General features: G+C 42.4%; 2 protein-coding genes across 5 annotated transcripts in view; one reads left to right on the top strand and one right to left on the bottom strand.

The window, feature by feature from the left end:
- CSPP1 (centrosome and spindle pole associated protein 1) overlaps nt 1-4,714 on the top strand; it is a 73,915-nt gene extending 69,201 nt beyond the window's left edge. For all 4 annotated transcript variants that reach the window (XM_066578260.1, XM_066578259.1, XM_066578258.1 and 1 more), the window contains 2 exons: nt 1,523-1,676; nt 1,836-4,714. In XM_066578260.1, the coding sequence (XP_066434357.1) occupies nt 1,523-1,676; nt 1,836-2,065 (384 nt within the window). In that variant the 3' untranslated portion in view covers nt 2,066-4,714. The remainder of the gene's footprint in view (nt 1-1,522; nt 1,677-1,835) is intronic.
- Nucleotides 4,715-8,710: 3,996 nt separating this feature from the next.
- XKR9 (XK related 9) lies at nt 8,711-21,168 on the bottom strand. The gene is made up of 4 exons (XM_066578993.1): nt 21,062-21,168; nt 16,291-16,817; nt 13,481-13,683; nt 8,711-9,345 (listed from the first exon to the last, which is right to left on the bottom strand). Exons 2-4 carry the CDS (start codon nt 16,578-16,580, stop codon nt 8,711-8,713), a joined length of 1,128 nt encoding a protein of 375 aa, XP_066435090.1. The 5' UTR covers nt 16,581-16,817; nt 21,062-21,168.
- Nucleotides 21,169-21,459: the final 291 nt, after the last annotated feature.

Here is a 21,459-nt window from a genome sequence, read left to right as displayed (position 1 = left end):
TTTGAAAATCTCGTGTTGCAATATTTCCCAACCTTCTTGGACATTTCTGTCTTTAATAACATCCAGCCATTGGATTCTTCCTATCCTCTTTCTGAGTTCATTAATTTCTGCCTTTCTGAAATCCAACCATGAGGTCTGAGTTTTCTCAGGTCTTCCTCCCCAAGATTCCAGGATAGCATGATCACTGCCTTCTAAGGTCCCAGCCACCCTTACTTCCTCAACCATTTCCTCCCTGTTGGTAAGAATTTGGTCCAAGATAGCTGATCCCCTTGTTTTCTCTTCGACCTTTTGGAAGATAAAGTTGTCAGCAAGAGGATAAGAATTTGTTGGATCCATTACTTTTACCTGAGAGATTCCCAACAAATGTCTGAATAGGTAAAATCTCCCATAATCACTATGTCATGCTTTTTGGAGAGCTTGGCCATCTGATGTAGAAAGCGTTCATCCATATCTTCTCCTTGTCCAGGTAGCCTATAGTAAATGCCTACAATGGTGTCCTTTTTGTTCTTCTCTCCTTGTATTCTTACCCAGTTTCTACAGAACTACCATGCTCTGAAGCTTGAATCTCTGTGGAGATGAATGTTTTCCTAACATACAACGCAATACCTCTTCCCCTTTTATTAGGTCTGTTATAAATAAGCTGTATCCTTCAAGCCTTGTATTTCCAATCATGTGTATCATTCCACCAAGTTTCCGTGATGTCTATGACATCATATTTCTCTTTTTGTGTTAGGATCTCCAATTCTCCTTGTTTGTTTCCCATGCTCTGTCGTGTCATAGAGACATGTTAGACGTTACAATCTTGGGGTTTGGGTGCTGAGACCTCCACTGAAGGGGACAGAAGCATTCATCTTATGCCTGTTTGGCTGTTTCAGGCTTTGTTTGGAGCAGTATATGGGCTCAGTACAAAGGCTATGAGTCCATACACCATTCACCAATTGCATCCAACCAGGCACAGCGCTTAGCTCTGACTTTTTATTTTAACAATTGATGGGGGGTCTCGGCCCCATATCCCCACCAATGTCACTATGATACATCAGATGGTTTTTAAGAGTTTAGTAACACTTTAACTTCTTCCTGTGAGTTTTTTAATGTGGGTGGCCAGCTATAGGTGATCAGCAGGAGTCTGCTGCTTGTGAGCGTGACTAAGTGGGCTGGACAGGACAGCGTCCTCTTTGGTGAGGGCTGGGAGTGTAGTAAGAGATATCACTCCAAAGTGATTTCAAAGGATAAAAAGTCCCAAAATACCCCTTTAAATCTACAAAACAGGACTTTCCATGCCATTACTTTGGACAATTTGGAATGAAACGTGATCTTTGCAGTGAATGTTGTGTAGATATTTGAGTGATTTTGGCTGTAACATGCTGCTAATAATATAGCAAGCATCAGGAAACATACATAACTACTCTTCTTTTTTTTTTTATTTTTTTTTTTTTTTTTTTTTTTTTTTTTTAGAAATCACCTCTTTAGTTACTGATTTATTGCCTCTAATGTGTATTAATGACCAAATATATATCCACAGAACGACATTCCTCCTGTGCCTCCTATTTACCTAAATCAACCGGACCGTTACTCATTAAACTCTGCTGCTAGCTTCAATGTAGATGAACTTCGGACCAGAAATGAAGAGCGTCTCAGAAGATTAAGTAATCTCCAGAAAAGCACAGTCAGCGTAGGTAAGATCACGTAGCAATGCATAGTAATATCCAGATGTACACAAGCTCTGTCTGTGATTGTCATCCTTGAAAGAAGGGTCTTAGGATCTGAACCAGCTTCTTTATATGTGTCTATATTATTTTTAATTTTTCTAATCCTTTTACTTTTCTGATCTTAAGATGACGATCCAGATGACTTTGGAAATGCAGAAGATTTACTGAAACCTTTTCCCACGAAACCTGGAGACAGACCTCAGTCTGCGAACACAGTAGCAACTGAACCATGGATGCGTCCTGGCACATCAGAGACACTTAAGAGGTTCATGGCTGGGCAAATGAGCCATGAGAAATCTACCAATGAAAATGCCTTAACATTCAATTGGCAGGGCCTGTCCACTGCTCATGGTTAATTACTACTAGTCGAAACCATCAGTGATTTGAGGCATTTGATCGTTTATAACATTGATTTTTCACCCTTTGTTATGGGTGCATTTGAAGAATCGCACATTTTGTATTTTAGATTTCTTGTCTCAGATCTGACCTCTTATATGTGCCTTTTCAAAAGAAACTGAATGTCGATCACTAAAGCACTTTCCATATTTTGTGGCATATAATGAATGTTACATACAGATGCTTGAACTCTGATACTAGGCTGACATATTTTGTGATGCCAGTTTTACAGGACATACTGCGGGGCAGATAGGATTCAAGGCCTCGGTCTCTGTCAAAGCTGCTATACGGCACATACACTAAGAGCATGGCGTTTTTTTGTAATCCTGAATTTCTATTTTGATGTCTGTGAATTTATCCTTCTACCAGGCAGTGATATAGATGATGTTCCTGTAATGTGTATGCTGCTCCCATAGTGATCCTCTGTGCAAGAATTATAGTAGATGTACTAAAAGCCTAGTGGTATAGATGCATGAGGCATGAGCTATATGCAACTCTCCAGCAGCTTCCACTCTCCAGCTTGGTACAGACTCCTTAAAGAGGAACTGCACTTTTGACAAACTTTTGACATATCAGAGCGACATGTCAAAAGTTTTTATCAGTGGGTGTCCTGCTGCTGAGACCTCAACTGAACATGAAAATGAGGTGGCTGAGTGCATTGCCCCTTTGGCTGTCTATGTTGTTTGCCAGCTCCTCTCTGTAGCTGAAAACTGACACCTAAAAGTCTATAGACATGTTCTACAATCATTTTAGCTGCCAAGATGAGCTTACAGGCAGCAAAGACAGACGAAGGGGCACTGCACTCAGATGAGCACTGCTGCCCCTTTATTTCAGCTATCAGCGGGGGAGGGGGGGGGGGTTCAGCAGTGGAAGCCTGTGGAATCAGAGGAAGTTCTGATATGTCAAAAGTTTATCAAATGTGCAGTTACTTTTTAAAACTTTTAAGAGCCTGTCTGTCTTATATGAGGGAGCAAAAACAGCATTAAAGGGAACCTGTCAGCTACTTTATGTACCCCTGTCTGAGAGCAGTGTCCAGCAGTGACAGGGACGCTGTTTTGAAAAATGGAGGGGGAATTTATCATTTGCAGTTTTTTTTGCAGTCTGTTTTGCTGGCGGCCACATTGCCTTCATTTGTTAAAAATGTATCAACTGTCGCACACTGGTGATGAATTAGTCACATTTTAAAAGGTGGCTACATATTTGTAGACCTATTTCATGTCACCCGGCTGCTGGAGTCAGATTGCGACATACTTGGTGATTTTTCAAAAAGTTACATTTTTTAAATTTGTCTAAAAATCTCACTCCAGTGAAACCACACCCCCTTTTTATAAACTTTTGAGAAAGTGAGTGAGAGGCGTTCAACTGCAAAAAGTTGCAATTTTTTTTTTCCCGCAAAACCACAAGTGCGCACAAATTTGCGACTTTTTGATGACTGAAAACTACTGTACAGTCTTGATAAATTCCCTCCAGTGAGTCTATTTAGGGTGATGGTGTTTGTTTGGTCAGACTTATAGTTTAATTCTTCTTATGTATAGCCATTGCTGTGAAGGGAAAATCCGATGTAGTCATGATATGCAGGCTCCCCTGTTACTGTGCATGGGGAAAAATCTGTCAATCAGCAGGGATAAGGGGAGCCTGAATATCATGAATGCATTTGACCCTTCCTTCACAGTACTGGCTGTACACCGCAAGGATTAAACTGCAAGTTGATCAAATAAACACCATAATCGTCTGTCACTACTCCTTGCTGCTCTCATTCTTTGAACATTTCTATATTCGGTATAGCTGTTGTACTACTGACATTTGCTATGTGCAGCCCCAGTGATTACAGCTTTATATAAAATGTCTTAGACTTGCATAACCTCCGGAAACTTAACGTGTGTGTTTTACATTGTTGTTTTAATATTGGGAAACTTACAGCCCGTCCGCTCCCTGTAAGGATATTTATCTCATACACACAAGTCTCAGATCAGCTCAGCCACATATTAACACCATACAGAAAATGGCACTGACGAGCCTTTTGTATCATTTGGGTCATCAGTGAGAGAGGATGGCTCCTAGTGGTGGCATGGGCACTATCTGGAGTTATAGCTCAACAGAACTTGAAGAACTCCCCGCATCTGAGCAGTGTTGAGTTATTAGAACTTGTAAATCTAGATACTGCATACTTGAATTACAATGGAATACACTCCTTTTAGATGAAGAACAAAGCTCTATGGGTGGCTGTGTACGGCTGCGGTCACACATTATGGTGTGTTGTGAAGCAAAACTGGGTTAGATCCATCAGGGAAGGGGTTTACCTTTTAGTTTTTGTGGATTTGATCCTGTGTTTTTTTTTTTTCTTTTTAAATGTGAGCAACAAGTACGAGGCGAGCACTAATGATTGGCTGTGGTCTAAATCCATCAGGTGTGTTCTGCTGATACTTTACGGGTTTCTAATCCAAGAAACAACACCATGTGAATCATAAGCTTCATGTAACGTTATTGTACAGACCTGTTTCACAGTTTGTTTGCCCTTGTTTGCACTGAAACTATTTTATTATAAATGTCTAAGGAAGTATGTTTTCTAACTTAATAAAATTATATTTTATTACCTTCAGTGAAATCAATTTGTGGTCTTTGATGTTTCTTCAAATCCCATAATATAGCAAAGATCCCAGAATTTCATTACAGATGATTACAGACTTTGGTAGGAGGTCTCATGTCTATATTCCAAAAAATTCCAAGTCTTAGGCCTCATGTTCATGGCAAAAATGCATTTTAAAAACCTGTGCAGGTCTTCCGCGTGTGCGATCCACGACCATAAGGAATCATTGGCACCCGCAGGTAATTAAATACCTGCGGATGTCATTTTTCCCCCGGCGTGCTTCAACGGAAGCCGTCCAATCTGCGACACAGCCGCAGATGACACTGTGGCTGTGCCGCAGATCTGCAGGAAAGCAGAAGATTTTTAAAAAGCCACGGCGCATGTGCGGCATGCCACCGGTGCGCCTGGACGCATCCGCCATGCAGAAGAAAATAGATCCAGCCGCAATGGAGGAGACCCATGCCGTGTCCGGGCAGGTGAGTGAATATCTTTTTTGGCCTTATGGCTGCAGGCACGGCTGGAAACCACTGCGGGAGTTTGCACTGAAAATCCATGCGTGCCCATGGACATGAATAATTGTTAAGGTGGTCACAAAATAAAAAATAACAGCAGATGGTGCTATTCTAACATTATTTCTGCTTCCCCTGTTTCATTTGTAGTCTGGTCCCTTTGTTTTCATAACCTGGGGGTAGGGGTTATTAAGATCCCCTCCCACTCCCTTCAGTTGATTAGCCCACCCCCTTTCTTAAATCTGCCCTTTCTGTGTTTTGTCTTGACTTCCCAAGTTTGATGAGACTACTCTTTTTGGGCCCACCTCTTGTAATATATATTGGTTGCATTACGGTGGATTTATACACTGCAGTTTATTTAGTTCAATCTTCTCATTTAGCTTTAGTCCAGGCTTTCTGTATTCATCTTGTTTTCATCCTGCTTTCAGCAGTTCATGTGTTTGCTGACACCCTCCTGGGCAAGATTATAAGACTACATGCACATAAAACTCTTTCTGTGGTAACACAGGTGCCAGACGAGAGCAGAGGAGCAGGTCCCTCTGTGTGCCGAGGAAGTGGGGGTGAGAAGGAGGGCAGCCTAAGGAAAGAATGCATGGGAAAACAAAAGGAGCTCATGACAAACAGTGGTGTAACCAGCAGATCTGGCGTACCACCCTCAGCCCTTGCTCCTCAGGAAAATATACAAATGGAAAAATGGAACAATACCTCAACAGCGCCACCTATTGGAAAGTGCTTTAGAGGTATTATTTCATCTTCCCATTTACAACTTTCCTATAGGTAGCGCTGCAGAGGTATTGTTCCATCTTCTCTATTTGCATATTTCCCAGAGGAGCATTGATGGCCTTATAAGTCTCCTCACACCTTTTAGGTGCTCTCCCTAAGAAGAAACGATACACTTCATGACCCTCACTCTGTCACACACAGCAGAAATGGCTTATACCTACTGACCTGCAGTAATTGGCAGAGGAGCAGCACTGCACCTCATCCTCCGTTAGTTCAGTCTCAACACTCCTGACAAGGCAGCAGCCATCCGAGCCCACATAGAGAGCACCTGTCACTGACATTAAACAGGCAGCTGAGCTGAGTGATTTGCTGCCTGCTTACAAAGCTGCTTTCTGCAGCAATGACCCAGCCCAGCTCACTGTTTAACCCCTTGCAATCCAATTTTGGATTCAGGGTTTCCTAGGGGGCTTTTTTCTTTATGCCATTATACAGTGGCGCCATCTGCTGGCTAGAGCCAGTACTGCAGTATGGGACATGCTGGAGAGGCCCCTGACAACAGAGCAGCCAGAAATATACAGTAAGAATACCCTGCAGGACGTCTTCCGCCATCTGAGCTGTACAGCCTTCAATCAGAATGTCTTCGGACGTCAGACAGTGGATTGGAAAGGGTTAATGTAAGTGATAGCAGGGCAAATTGGGAAACCTAAATGTCCCTGGAATAAAAATTACAAAGTGGCCTTATGTTTTAGATGGGCTCAATCCAGCAGCAAGTGGGGGGAACACAAGTAGGCGGGGGTAAAAAAAGACACCATCCGCAACCATGTAGGTGGTAGGAGGGGAAAAACCTATGAGGTTATGCATAGCTCACTGCCGCAAATTTTCTACAGAGCACAGATAGTTCTTTTTTTTAATAATTTTTTAAAATAGAAGACACGCGCGGTATTAGAGCAAACATCACAAGCCGTATGATCACCTCCATACTGTCACTGAACAACACCTCCATTATACCAATATGCAAATAAGGGAGATGGAATAATACCTCCACAGTGCCACCTATTGGAAGGTAGCTTACTATCAAGCCAAAGTTAGACTTGTAACAATGACTGAGAATTAAAAGCAAAGCCAGACTCCATACACAGACTCCCTTATTTGCATATTACCCAGAGAAGCATGAATGGTCTTTTGAGTCTTGTCGCTCACTGTCTAGGTGCTCTCTCTAAGGAGAAAAGATAGCGTTTCTGATCCCCATTATACCAATAATAACACCATGTAATGGTCAATTAATACCACCACATCATGATCACATATTGCTATCACATAGTGACAAAATAATACCACTATACTGTTACTGAATAAAGACCACTATAAAGATCAATATTATGAATAATACTATATGAGAGCCAGGTAGTGTGCCCAGACCATGACCACATAATACTACCATATTGTCGTGGAAAGCAAACATTATACAAAGACTAATATTACTGCCATACAGTGACCAGATAGCGGTAGATAACATCTCTATATATTCCCTGCAGACCATATAGGTGATTACGGTACCATCATATCTAGTGATCATAGGTGACGTCCTCTCTGACTGGAGTTGTTCACTTTTTTTTCTCTTCTGCATCAACCCCAGACCGCCATGATGATTTCTTCGACCATAACTTGTCTTTGCAGAATTTGACACACAGACATCTTTGCTTCCTCGGTTTTCCAGCACTATTTCTACGTTATACACACCTCTATGCAATCCCGCCTTCTATAGTGTTCTCGATATTAACAATGCCACCTGTGGTGCCTCACACATTAATAGTATCCCCCTTTTGGTACCGACAGGCCACACACAGTAAGTGCTGCTTACAATCACACTCACGCAGTAAAAGTGTCCTCACTTGGCTATAATGCCTTCTTTATGTCTCTAATCAGTATTTATACCCCCTTTCCCCCCCTATTCATTAATAATGGCCCTTTTTGAAACCCCTACTCAGTAATAATTACACCTATTGCCCGCAATTCAGTAATAATGGCTCATTTTGCCCGATTCAATAATAATGACTCCTGACAAAGTGCCCAAGGATCAGGTGATTGGTAGGGATCCCGAATGGCAGACCTCCTCCAATCAACCATTGATGATTATCCTGAAAATAGTTCATAAATAGTAAATCCCCGGAAAATCTTTTTAAGGCTGCTGCTAAGGCCCATTTACACGGAGCGATCATCGCTCAAACCCCAATTTGAGTGACCGCTTTGAGCGATCATTTCGCATAAACGTTTAAGTAGCTACTCAGCTACTTAAGAGCAATTAAGTGTGCAAATGAAGCCTTTAGCTGAAAGCAGTTAATAGCCCGAGGGCTCTTATCTGCTTTCAGTTCTTTTGTTCTCCAGCGGGAAACAATGCTATCAGCACTTCCCACGGAGAACTGCTGATAAGGCTAAAGGATGATTTTTAGGTTGGACTGAATTTAATGATAGGCTAGCAGTGCCCGAAAAATGCATGATGGCCGTGCGTTTAGACGCGATGATTATCACTCAAACGATAGCTTTTTAGCGATACTTGAGCGATCATCGCTCTGTGTAAATGGGCCTTTACACAAGTGTTAGCAGCAGGCACTAATGCTAGTGTTTTCCCAACATTTGCTGGGCTAAACCTGCAGGCGCAGCCTGGCAATTAGAGCTATTACATGAGCGCTAACGGCGCTCATGTAATAACAGCCCAAGGCAGTCTGCAAACAGCCTTAATTGTGATTTAAAAATACAATGCCTAGATAAAAAAGACAACAGATTTGCTAGGGCATTATGAATTTGTTTATTCTACTCTGGTCTTCATGGGTGATGCCATCCACTGTATCCTCCTTAGTCTGCCCTATGCAGTGGAGTGTGGGATGGAAGCAAGCGTAGTAGAGGATCAGTGAAAAAATACCAAGTCCCAAAGATGAAACTGTAGCAATACTTAACACTGCAAATATGAAAGTGCGAGCAAAGGCGGGTCTTAAGTAGAAACACAGGATGATCATCCCTGATGTGTTCAAGAAACGCAAAGAATAATAAATAGATACGGGGACTCTTGTTTTAGACCCTTTCACATTGAAAAAAGTAAAAATGAGAATGATTCCAACAACAACCCTATACAGGATCTCCATTCTCTTGGTTGTACAGAAATCCGTGTCTTGCTTCCAAGCCCAGCAAAAGCCAGCGACCCCTAAGACAGTCACAAGGCCAGCAAACATATAAACACTGCAGCTTATAAGAAAGACCACGCTGACGATCCAGGAGGTCAAAGTGAAAAACTTGTAGAATGTGTAAAAGAGCAAAGGAAATCCCACACTTATTCCCTTCTTTCCTGGCAGAGATTTCCGTAGTGACACCTGGTAATCCACAGTAGACCACGAAATACTGAAAACAGATACCAGGATGGAGAGATCTAAAGAATAAGAGAGAATGTTACTCCTGTAAATATTAAGACATGAGAGACCTTAAGATGAAAACTGCCTTGTCTTATGTTCATTTGTGCTGAGCATACTGACAGGACTTTTACTGTGAAGAAACTTGTTCTTACATTTAAAGGGGTTATTTAATCAGAGACAACCCCTTTTAAAATGAAGCCGGATCAGCTGAGAAAGCCAGAGCTACCCAGGCATTTTCACTGCAGTGGAAATGTAATAGCATATGGCAGCCATTAATATCAATGGCCGTCCATGTAATACATGGATGACTGAAGTCAGCCATTATTGGGGCCACTCGTACAGAACGCTGCCCCTTCTGGCTTTTGTTGGGACACTGATCAGGTTTCCCCTCATATGATGTCCACACAGCTGTATGGGCATGGGTTGTCTTCATGAGACAACCATTTTAAGTCAGCTCAGTGGTTGCTTCCAAATGATCAGCGCTTATTCCCAGAGAAGCTGCATATGGCCATACAAATACAGTAAAACCTCTACTAGCATTGACATCCACTAAGGCCGATTTTGAGGAAGGCTGGATTCACACGAACGTATATCGGCTCGGCTTTCACGCCGAGCCGATATACGTCGTCCTCATCTGCAGGGGGGGGGGGAGGATGGAAGAGCCAGGAGCAGGAACTGAGCTCCCGCCCCCTCTCTGCCTCCTCTGCACTATTTGCAATGAAAGGAGGCGGGACGGGGTGGGGCTAAGTTATAAAAATTTAGCCCGCCCCACCTCTCCCCATTGCAAATAGTGCAGAGGGGCAGAGAGGGGGCGGGAGCTCAGTTCCTGCTCCTGGCTCTTCCACCCCCCCCCCCCCAGCCTGCAGATGAGGACGACGTATAACGGCTCGGCGTGAAAACATATTCGTGTGAATCCAGCCCACGACTGTTTTTTTTAAGCCAACATTTTGTTTGAAAGAGTGAGTGACGTCACCTATAACTTGTTCTCTCTCGTTTAAACTGGGGCAGGGTCGAACACAGCTTGATGCTCGTTTGAGTAATGATCACCATCGAGTACGCTAATATTCGAACCAGCATCAAGCTTGTACGTTTGCTCAACTCTAATCAAAGGTCTTGCACTAGCAGCAGGATCTTTCATGACCTAGCAGCTAGAGGGGAATCATGTATTACTACACTAGTATGTGGGTATATAGTGTTAATAAAATCAGTGTTTAACATTCCAGCTGCAGATGTGTATGTGTGCATGTAGCGGCGCTATATGAGATGTGTATGTGTGCATGTAGCGGCGCTATATGAGATGTGTATGTGTGCATGTAGCGGCGCTATATGAGATGTGTATGTGTGCATGTAGCGGCGCTATATGAGATGTGTGTGTGTGCATGCGTGCAGCTGAGCTTTATGTATATAGCAAATTTGTGTATGTTGCAGAGCTTTGTGTGTTGTGTGCATGTAGAATGTGCATGCAGTAGTGCTGTGTATGTGTATAATGTGAACTTATGTGCTTGTGCCATTGTTTGAATAGACACACTAAGTTTCATAGGAGCTGACTGTTCACTATTTTTTATAAATTCTTTATTTATTGCTTAACCATATTCCATTACAATCATGTTGTCATTTCCGGGAGTCTGAGTAACTCGAACTGCAAGTCTCTTTCAATGACTGTAGCTTGGATAAGAAAATTTTTCGGAATATATCTCAAATCTATGATAAACTGGCTTGGAACACTTGAAGTCTTGTTAAATGTCTTCTTAACTTAACCTTTGGTACGTTTTAGTACAAATACAACTGGGTTGTCTTGTGATGTACCATATTAACCGGGTTACTAACTAGACTTACAGGACACATAGGGGTTAGACGATTGGGGTTTGTATGTGGGAGGGTGGGGTGGGGAGGTGAAGCGTGTGCAGAGAGAGCGAGATGGAGGGAGAGAGAGAGAGAGGCTGACTCCTTTAGTGGGGGGGAGCTGATAGAAGAGGGAGGGGGTGAGAGGGCGAGATATGCATGTGGACTTGTAGCTAGTTCAGGTGGGTTGGGGGCTAAGTAGCGAGCGGTATTCAACTGAGTCTTGGAACTCTATCCAGTGATACCATGTTTTCCTAAATCTCTGACTGTTCACTATTAACCCCCTTTTCTATACTAGAACACCAAAGTTAACCCTTTCCAATCCACTGTCTGACCTCTGAAGACATTATGATTTAAGACTGTACAGCTCCGATGTTGGAAGATATCCGTTGGGGTTCTCTTACTGTATGTTGCCAGCCTCTCTGCTGTCGGAGCCTTTCCAACGTGTCACCTCATGCAGTACTGGCTTTAGCCAGTATATAGCGCCGTTGTATAACGGCAGAAAAAGAGTAAGCCCCCTAGGAAAACCAGGATAGAAATTGGATTGGAAAGGGTTAATAATGGTAGCCCCACCACTTTGTTAGACCTCCATAGATGTTTAAATCGGCATGAAATATTTTTTCGTGTTATCTAAACATTGTGTCTTATAGTTCAAAAGATACGGTGTGCTGTTAATTGGGGTAAATGGATAAATTCACCACCTAAGGCCTCCTTCCCACGAGCGTGACGGGCTCCGCCGCGTAATATTACGCAGTGAAGCCCGTCACGGCGCCCCCCAGAGACCCCATACTTACCTGCGGGAGATAGCGTGAAAACGCTTCCCCGCCCACCGCCGTCGCGTCATGAGACACGCCCACCGCGTCACGTGACGCGGCCGGCAGTGTCACGTGACGCGCCGGCCGCGTCAAATGACGCTGCGGCGGTAGGTGGGGAAGCGTTTTTTCACGCTATCTCCCGCTGGTTACAGCAGGAGATAGCGTGAACGGACGGCTTCCATTGACTGCAATGGAAGCCGTCAGCGCGTACAGCCCGTCCTCACCCGCAGCAAATAGAGCATGCTGCGGGTGAGGACGGGAGAAATCGCGGTGCGTAATTCCGCGGTGGAATTACGCATCGTGAGCATTGTGCTATTAGGTTCAATAGAACCTAATAGCAGGGGGCCACGCAGCGGATTTTTGCCGCGAATTTACGCGGCGTAAATCCGTTCGTGGGAAGGAGGCCTTATTCTACCTTGTGCTAACTTTCCATAAGCTCATTTAGTTTTTAGATAGAACCTGATTGGAGACATTCCATATTTACAAGCCATCTATTATCTTTATATGTAACATTGTTTATCAGCTGCAGTTACTTTTTGATGAGATTTTGTATTGTTATTTAAAGCTGTGACATTGTAACAATCCTTTAAAATTTATTTTAAAAAATAAAGTTAATCAGCAGGATCCACAGAGCCGATGCGTGGCTGGAATCACATAGTTCTGTACACGTTGCAGTGTCCCAGGATGGTACTATAGGCAGTTTTACATTCAAGTGAATGGAAACTGTTCCATGTAATACCACTCTTGGCCACCGCAGTGTGTACTGAGCTGTGTGTTGTTGGCAATACATCTGCTCTGCACACTAGCACAGCAACCCATCAATCAGCTGAGAGTAGGGAGGTCAGGAGAGGACACAAGAAAATATCTGCTCTGTACACCGTTTGAACTCTTAAAAGAACTATTTTACCTAATTTTGTTTTTACTAATGAAAACCAGATAATTTTTTTTCCAGTTTTCTAATGTTTTTATTTTCTGATTGTAGATTTTTCTTATTCTGTTGTCTGTACATGATTATGGGGGTGACCATCTTCCCTGAGCTACATTTAACAGCATTTAGAGATATGCTTTACAGCAGCTTTATGGGCCATTCTATGGACCTGTGTAGAGGTCGTGTTGCAGGGAGGAGGGCGGGTGGGGTAGATGGTCACAGCACCACATATTGTGAATGGTGGATCCTGTGTTATCTACATATAGGTGTCACCTCTCAGTGTAATCCTGCCTGCAATGTTAGAGAGATGACGGCTGCAAAGCTTTCTCTACAGATCAGGAAGTGACAGACTAGTATTAAGGCCCATTTACACAGGACGGGTGGCGGGCAAACGATGCCCAACACTCGTCCCTGTATCTCCGTGCTCCTGTTTAGCATTTTTTAAAGTGGGATCACCCCTTTAAGTAACATCAAATATATAACTAATTATTTTCAAAGCTCAAAGTTGAAGCAAAATACGGACATCAGAGGATTCCTTACAGTGTAAATGATGCACCATCCACTTACATTGGATTACAGTTATCTGACCATGCTCCATGAGTATGTAAAGCTGGAGTATGAGCTGGGGGGTACTTTCCAAATAAATTTTAAAGCACCTCAGCATGCTCAGGTCGGTCATAGCGTACACTGCCTTCTGCTTGGTTTCCTCACGATTCCGTCTTCTGTGGTCATATGTTGCTTGATATCCGTACTTCACTGCATACCAGTATCTAGATGTGAATATGGGATATAAATTGATGCTGTGTCAGTAAATAACAAATAATAAAACACTTGACAAACCATATAACGGTTAAAATGAAAGAAAGATATAGAGGAAGAAAAGTTTTTAAAGTGAATTATACAGATAATACTTTAACCCCTTCGTGCCCCATGACATATATGTATATGGGTCATGCGAAGAGGGATGGTAACATGAAATTCCATATACAGTATTTACGGTACGTAGATGGTGCCGACTGTACATCTCGCTCTGCACAGAAATCATGCATGAAAATACATCCACAATGCTACAGGCAGAGATGACCTACAGCACGCACAATTGGCTGGAACATACAGCACCTGCGGTTCACTAAAGTGAGGTCAATAAGTGCATCGTATGGGAGGTAAATATATACAATCAGTGGGTGCTTTAATAGTACATGCACCATTTCCCATTGCTCCATAGTAAAATCCTAATACTTATGTGCCCATTGTAGGCATTTTGGGTGGTTGCAGGGGTCAGTAGGTCATTTTGACTGGTCTGTGTTCTGACACCTTTCTATCACAGCCAGAACATTTTAAACAATTAGTGTGACAGTAGTTCTGTGGGCCCAGATGGGCTAGACTTTACTCCCCAAGTCACATCAATGAGCTATGGGCACCCGTAACCCTGTCAGTGGTTCAAAAGTTGACCTTCCTTGGACTACTTTTGGTAGGTACAAACTACTCCATACCAGGAACAACCCACAAGACCTGCTGTTTTGAAGATGCTCTGATCTGGTTGTCTAGCCATCACAATTTGGCCCTTCCAAAAATTGCTCAGATACTTATACTTGCTATTTTTTTTTATTTTTTTTTTAACAAATCAACTTCATGTACTGATTAGTCACTTGCTGCCTAATATGTCCCCCCCCCCCCCCCCCCCCCTTGATATGTGCCATTATCACAAGATAATCAATGTTAGGGTGGTTTTAAATCTGTGTTAGAACTTCCAGCTTTTTCTTCTGTCTAAAAGCTGAGCAGAAGCCGAACAGACCCCATTATAGTCAAGTGGAATCTAGGAACCTCTGGCAATGTCTCTGTTAAGAGAAAAATACACTCATTGTCAAAAAATATCTAGCAACTAGAAGTTGTCGGAGGGAATGAAAGTTTCTCTGTGTGATTGTAACGCTGATATAACTAAGTGATCACAATATCAGAGCAAAAGCATAATTTTTGTGGAGAACTGACCCCTTGTATGGAGGCTCTAGTATCCTGTTGTACTGCCTCTAGCTTGGATACAAGTTGTGATACAGGCGGGCATGGAGGCTCTAGTATCCTGTTGTACTGCCTCTAGCTTGGCTACAAGATGTGATACGGGCAGGCATGGAGGCTCTAGTGCCCTAATGGGGCACCGCTAGCTTGGATGCAAAAGATTGTACAGTCGGGCATGAAGGCATACAGGTTCCATATGGCAACCTGCGGCATATCACTCCACATTTGCTGTAACTGAGCCTCTAGATCATGCAAACTTGTAGGCTGTTGAAGTTGGTACCCCAGATGGGCCCATACATGTTCTATTGGCGATAAATTTGGAAACTGGGCAGCCACAGAAGTGTGAAAATGTTGTGGAGACATTCCTGTGACATATTTGCTGTGTGCAGCCGAGTAGTTTCTGCTGGAAAATGCCATGAGAGGAACACATGTGGCTGCAGGATGTCCTGAACATATTGCTGAGCTGTCAATGTCCCTTGTACCAATACTAGGGGTGACCGACTGTCGTATGCGATGGCCCCTCAAGACCATCACACCAGCCATGAGAGAAGGGTGCAACTCTACAGCAAAGGTAGGATTGAGGCACTCAGACCTAGGTTTCTAAATCTGGATTCGTAACTGAAGACAACCCAGTTCCACTCCATAACAGTCCAGTTTTGTCCTTTACGACACCACTGCAAATGGAGGTGATGGTGGGTGTCAAAGGCAGTACATGTAATTGGTGCAGTGAGACCAAATGTGCTTCAGCTAAGCACCTGGAAATAGTTCTGAAAGACACAGGGGCCTGTAATGATGGCAACACCTGTTTCTGGATGGCGAACAACTAAGCAGTTGGAGTTGCTTGTGCCCGTTGCGCGATCAGACGATCCTCTCTACTGTTGGTTTGTAGAGAGCATCCTGAGCCTGGTCGGCTTGTGTGCCCTCACACATCCACTGGTCCCAACACCTCCTACCAGTCTCGTATTCCCAGCACCTCGTATTCGAATAATGCGCCCCTCTCAAACTCTGTTAACTGAGCAAAATCTTTTTGATTACATTGTAGAGGCGTCTAGTGGTCAACAAGCTCTACACAAGCGGAAAAGGAGGTGCCATAAACATTAGTAGCCTCTGAGACCCTTTTTATAGGTCAAGGATGGAACTACTTTTAGGGCCTCACATGGCACGACGGTTGATCTAATGACGCCACAACTCTAATCATTTGCATATCTGCCTGAGATGTGACTGCAACTATTTTTATAGCAAAACGACAACTTCTTGTAGGTGCTTGATTTTTCTTTTTTTTTTAAAGAGTGTGTATAATGCTGTTAGAAAATGTCGACAGGCGCTATTCTAAACACATTCCTCCTATGCAGAACTTGACTTACCTGAGCAGGGTTCCTGCCAGAAAGAGATGAGTAATGACGTGTTTCATACTCCTACGACTGTCCTCAACACAATCATCTCTAAACCATGAGTAACTAAAAGCTTGTACTATTACTGTGGACACAAGGGCAAAAAGTATTGTCAACAGTCCAAAAAGGTAAAGTTCTTGTTGAAAGTATTTAATGGAAATCCACAAATCTACTCCAATGTCAAAGAGGAATGAGAAAATTCCAAGGATAGTCATAAAAAAATTCCATTTTGTGAAGCTCGTCCTCCCGAGCCCCGATGACATTGTGTCTTACATTATGTGACTAAGAACCACAATTTTCTCTCTTCTTCACATCACAACAGCAGCCATGTTCGAAGTTGTTCATGAAATTGTCATTTTGCAAAATGTAATTTAAAAAGTTTTTCGTTACAATATTCATACTCATGTTTTATTAGTATTTCATATCGTCCGACTAGAAGTAAAGAAGAAAGTTCTAAATTCACAATTCTGAGTTTTGCGGCTGATGCCAAATTGATATACCTAAAATGTAAAGGGAAAATCTGTTACATAAAAAACTAGAAAAACCTTACAAAATAATAGGTTTCATTTATCAGAACTATCTCACATAAAACTGATCTTGATGCTCATAAAAACCGTTCAAAACTCGGCTTTTTATTTCTTAAAAGGCTTTGACGAGGCACGAAAACATGTAGCCAAAGGCAGCAAGTGTGAGGAAATAACTGAAAAAATATAAACTCACTCATCTAAGCCCCCAACCACTGTAGTGTTACCCAATATATATTTGTTTACTTGGCTGCAGCAGTCATGCGCCTGTATAACCATGTGATTACTGCAGCCAATCACTGGCCTCAGTGTTGTATGGCACAAGGCCAGTAACTGAGTTCTTATGGAGGATTTGAAGTTAAAAACTATTAAACAAATGACTGTTGGATAATCTATTATCTGCTTTTAGATTACGGCAGGGACAGTAGTTCCGAGATGTTCTGAACAAATACTGTTGGGTTAAACATCACTCACATTAACGCTCCAGAACATCGATCCCGCTCCATGCAATGCAAGTAACAACTGTTTCTTACAGCTGACACCCGCCCACAACAGCTCTGATCAGCACTACCACTGATCGTAGCTGTTAACTCTTTAAATGCATTGAGATCGAGGGGTGCTGTTTGGTTGCCATGGCAGCCCGAGGCCTGCTGAAACCCCCCAGGGCTGCCACTGCAAATTGTTTATTAACGCATGCCCGTGGCGTGGCTTGATAGATTGCCTGTCAGATCATAGTATAATGTAATGAACTGGATCATATTTTCCTCCAGCAGGCTTCGGGGTATTATGTAGCTTCCAAATTGTATAGTGTGCACACATCATCGATCAGATCAGACACAAATGCCGGTCTAAGCTGAGTCTCTAATGTGTAGAGCCTCAGCCTTTTTATTGTAACACATGAAACCTGCCCTTTAATGGGCGTGCAACAGATTACATCAGTAACATATAAGATTCTCATTTGTCGGATCATATAGAATCTCCCGCCTCTCTGCCCACCCTTCCTCAAGTCCGGTGTAGCTTGGACTTTGTCTTCTTAGCATGCAGGCAACCTTAAGGAATTTCTGTGTACGTGACAACTCATTGTTTAAATAGTGTCTGTGTGGGGGGTGGGGAAGGGCTAGGAAAACACTCAAGATGAACACAAGCAATACATATAATACTATGACCTTTAACTCTTAGAGGCTGCTTGTGCAACTTATGTACTAGGCTAACATTACACCACACATCTTTCACCATGCCATTGTCCAGCAAATACCATGATGAGATTGTGTGGCCATTAACCTCCACAAAGTCAAAAGTCATTGCAGCTGCGTAATACATCTAGTTTAGTACAAATCGATAGACATTTTACGCTGACTAATCATCATGTCTATCACAGTAATACTATAGTATTACATCATACTGCAGGAGCAGGAGCAGGAGCAACCAAACCATTGCAAATTCTTGTCTCCTATGGGGACTAAAAAAAAAAATTTAAATCAGTTTTATTAATTATTAATTATTTAAAAAAATAAAAGGTAATAAAGGTTTAAAATAAACCTTTTGCCATATTTATAATTAAAAAAATTTAAATAAAACAAAAACATTTGATATTGGTGCGATCTATGTGTTAGCTTGTGCTGCTGGTACTTGTAGTTCTATGATATTCCAGGAGCACACTACCACAGGTGTGGGATAATTGAGCTGGCTGGGTGTGGAGTTCTCCAGCCAGCCAATCACCACCAGTCTACTGCACATAAATGCCAGCCTTTCTGGCTAGACAATGCTAGTTTCCTAACATCCTCGTGTTTGCCTTAATGGACGTTGTTGTCTAGGGGTGAACAGTGACATGGTCTGTGTGTCTGTGCAGGTGGTCGGATATGTGGTGTGAACAGTCTTGTTCTGTGTGGTATGCATTCCCTTTTGTGTTGGTGTGAACTGCTTCCTGTTCTGCTTGGATCGTTTACCAACTAGTGTGAGCCAAGTCCTTAGGTTCCAGCGTTGGGCCGTTCCTATAGGGACAATCACCCCGCTTGCAGGCAGGACTCATGGGGTTGTTGTCTTGTTAATGTAGGGATCTACGAGAAAACAAGGACCCTTGTCGCGGGCTCGTGGGCTTAAGTATATTGGCCAAAATACGAACCAATACCTCATATGTACTGTAGCAATTCCATCTGTTTTTGCATGCAGTGTTTTGCATGCAGTGTGTTATGTCTGCTTGCAAGTCCCGTTTGAGCGCTCTAGTTCCCGTGTGTTTTAGAAGTAACACTATCATTATTAACCCCATGCAGGGAACGTTGTCAGAAAAAAAAACACCAGAATTGCACTTTTTTTGGTCACTCAGTCTCCAAGAAAAAATGCAATAAAAAGCAATTAAAAAGTCATATGTATTCCAATAGGTACCAATAGAAACTACAGAACATCCCACCAAAAATGAGCTCTTGCACAACTAAGTAGACGGAAAAATAGAAAATGTATGGCTGTCAGAAGATAGCGGCAGAAAATAGTTTGATTTTTTTTAAAAATATATATATATTTAAAAGTAGTACAGCAAAAAAATATATATATAAATTTGGTATTGTAGTAATCGTACTGACCCATGGATAAATTTCTGTCATTTTTGCTGCAGTGTGTACACCGTAGAAACAAGGAGCCCCTCCCTCCCTCCAAAAGATAGCAGAATTTTATTTTTTTTCCAATTCACTCCACTTAAAATTTTTTAAACATTTTTCAGTACATTATATGGTGCAATAAATAATACCATTGAAAAATACAACTCATCCCACAGAAAACAAGCCCTGAGACAGCTACATGGATGGATAAATAAGAGATATGACTTTTTAAGAATGGGGAGGAAAAAACAAAAATGGAAAAAAAAAGGCTTGTGGCCTTTAAGGGGTTAAAGGGGTTGTCCAGGGAAGCAGAATCTTTAAACAATCATGCGGTGTTGGAATCTTCATTTCTGGCCTGGTTTCAAAACAAGTCATGTCCTATGGACTCTGTACACGTCACTGAAGGCAGCTGGCTATTCTGCTTTTCTTAATAAGTAAGCAAGCTTTCCTCTGAGCTACTGTCAAAGCAGAGACAAAGAAGGGGACTAGCTTAGTTACGAAGAAGAACACAACAGCCTCTGATGACATGATGGACAGAGAGAGAGAGTCTGTTGCATATGACTCCATGTGGTGGTAGAACTAGTCTGGAAATGTAGGTACCGGCACCACAAGTAAGGATTTAACCTCCCTGGACAACCCCTTTAAGTAAACATGCCACAAAGTTCTTAGTTACACACTCGGCCCCACTATAGGTCTTCAATTTTTCAAAAATTCACCTAGAAGGGCTCTAACAAACTCACACTCAGGACTGTCATCTATTGGTCAGACTGGAAAATGGTAGCAAAGAGCATTTGGAACTGTCATAGTGACTGAATTTTCTATGCAAACTAGAAGAGGTAGGTCTCCCTACCAGGCTGAACCCATATTGTTTAAACCCCCTGCACCCTCTGTTATTACACCATTCCATAATACTAATAAAAAACATACAAATGTATAAAAATGAAGCCGTGGAAATTGAAAGTTTAAAGGGATTGTCTCAATTATTTCATTTGTATGTAAACCGGTCCCCCATGGCAAAAAATAATAAACCAGCTAACACCTCTCCCGATTTCCAGAAAGTTCCCCATCAGCAAATCTCAGTCAATCACTAAGCTGTGTGATTGGCTGTAGCAGCATGTGACATCTACTGCACAGGCTGCTGCAGCCTGTAAACAACAATAGGTCAGTGAGGAGACCTGAAGCTGCTGACTTGTGTAGAGCAGGAAAGGTTCATCACTTGTTGCCATGGAGGATCTGTTTTCATACTAATTAAATACCTCAAACAATCAACACCTTTAACGCTTTCATGCTCTTTTGTTCCTTATTTCCCTAAATGGACAATATGGATTTTCATTACCCCACAAAATAAATGGACCTTTTACCAGATAGCATCTCTGCTAATGTCACCTCACATTAATGTCACCGATGCTGAATTTTCAGACTCCTACCACTCTTTCACTACTATTGCAGCCAGCTTGGATATAATTCATCTGTGTCGTAAGTTACTAAGCAGATCTGGTAACTTGACATCTCTGTGCCTGAGGTTACTCATCCCGTATTACGTAACGCGTTATATTAGTCCATTGTTTTCTTACGTTTTCACTTCCAGCACTTGCATATTGGAAATGAAGTGTCAAGAATGGCTCTTACCTGACAGATCGTACATTTTGAAGGACATGTGTAGATGAGAAGGCAATGAATTCCTGAACAGATCTGACACAGCAAGGAGGAAGCAGTATGGAGAAAGCACACTGATACTGAGGGAAGTCTCTGTGGGCATGGCCACAGCTGGGTGCTTTCATTACACCTTCAGGGTTACTCTGGTTACAAACTATGTCACAGGCTGCACCTTCATGATTACCGGAACTGGAGAAAACCCACAACTCAGATGACGGACAACCTCATTATGAATGTTGTAGCTGTTACTACATGATAATAAAGTACGAGGCGATTCAAAAAGAATGGTGCAAAAGTAAAGCTGACGTATTCATACACGACAGCCAGAACTGCATGAAATGATCGAACCTGTAATTCAATGTGGGCGCTGC

The sequence above is a fragment of the Eleutherodactylus coqui genome, chromosome 9, assembly GCF_035609145.1.
Source record: "Eleutherodactylus coqui strain aEleCoq1 chromosome 9, aEleCoq1.hap1, whole genome shotgun sequence".
Taxonomy (NCBI): domain Eukaryota; kingdom Metazoa; phylum Chordata; class Amphibia; order Anura; family Eleutherodactylidae; genus Eleutherodactylus; species Eleutherodactylus coqui.
Note: the sequence above shows the minus strand (reverse complement) of the source record. Positions and strands in the feature narration are given on the sequence as shown.

What these genes read in the sequence shown, in the direction of transcription:
- XKR9 (XM_066578993.1), bottom strand. Translation starts at nt 16,580, where the DNA reads ATGTCATCGGGGCTCGGGAGGACGAGCTTCACAAAATGGAATTTTTTT. An exon ending in CTGGCAGGAACCCTGCTCAG is followed by an intron (nt 13,684 to 16,290) that starts GTAAGTCAAGTT and finishes ATTCACATCTAG; the next exon opens with ATACTGGTATGCAGTGAAGT. An exon ending in TCAGATAACTGTAATCCAAT is followed by an intron (nt 9,346 to 13,480) that starts GTAAGTGGATGG and finishes CTTATTCTTTAG; the next exon opens with ATCTCTCCATCCTGGTATCT.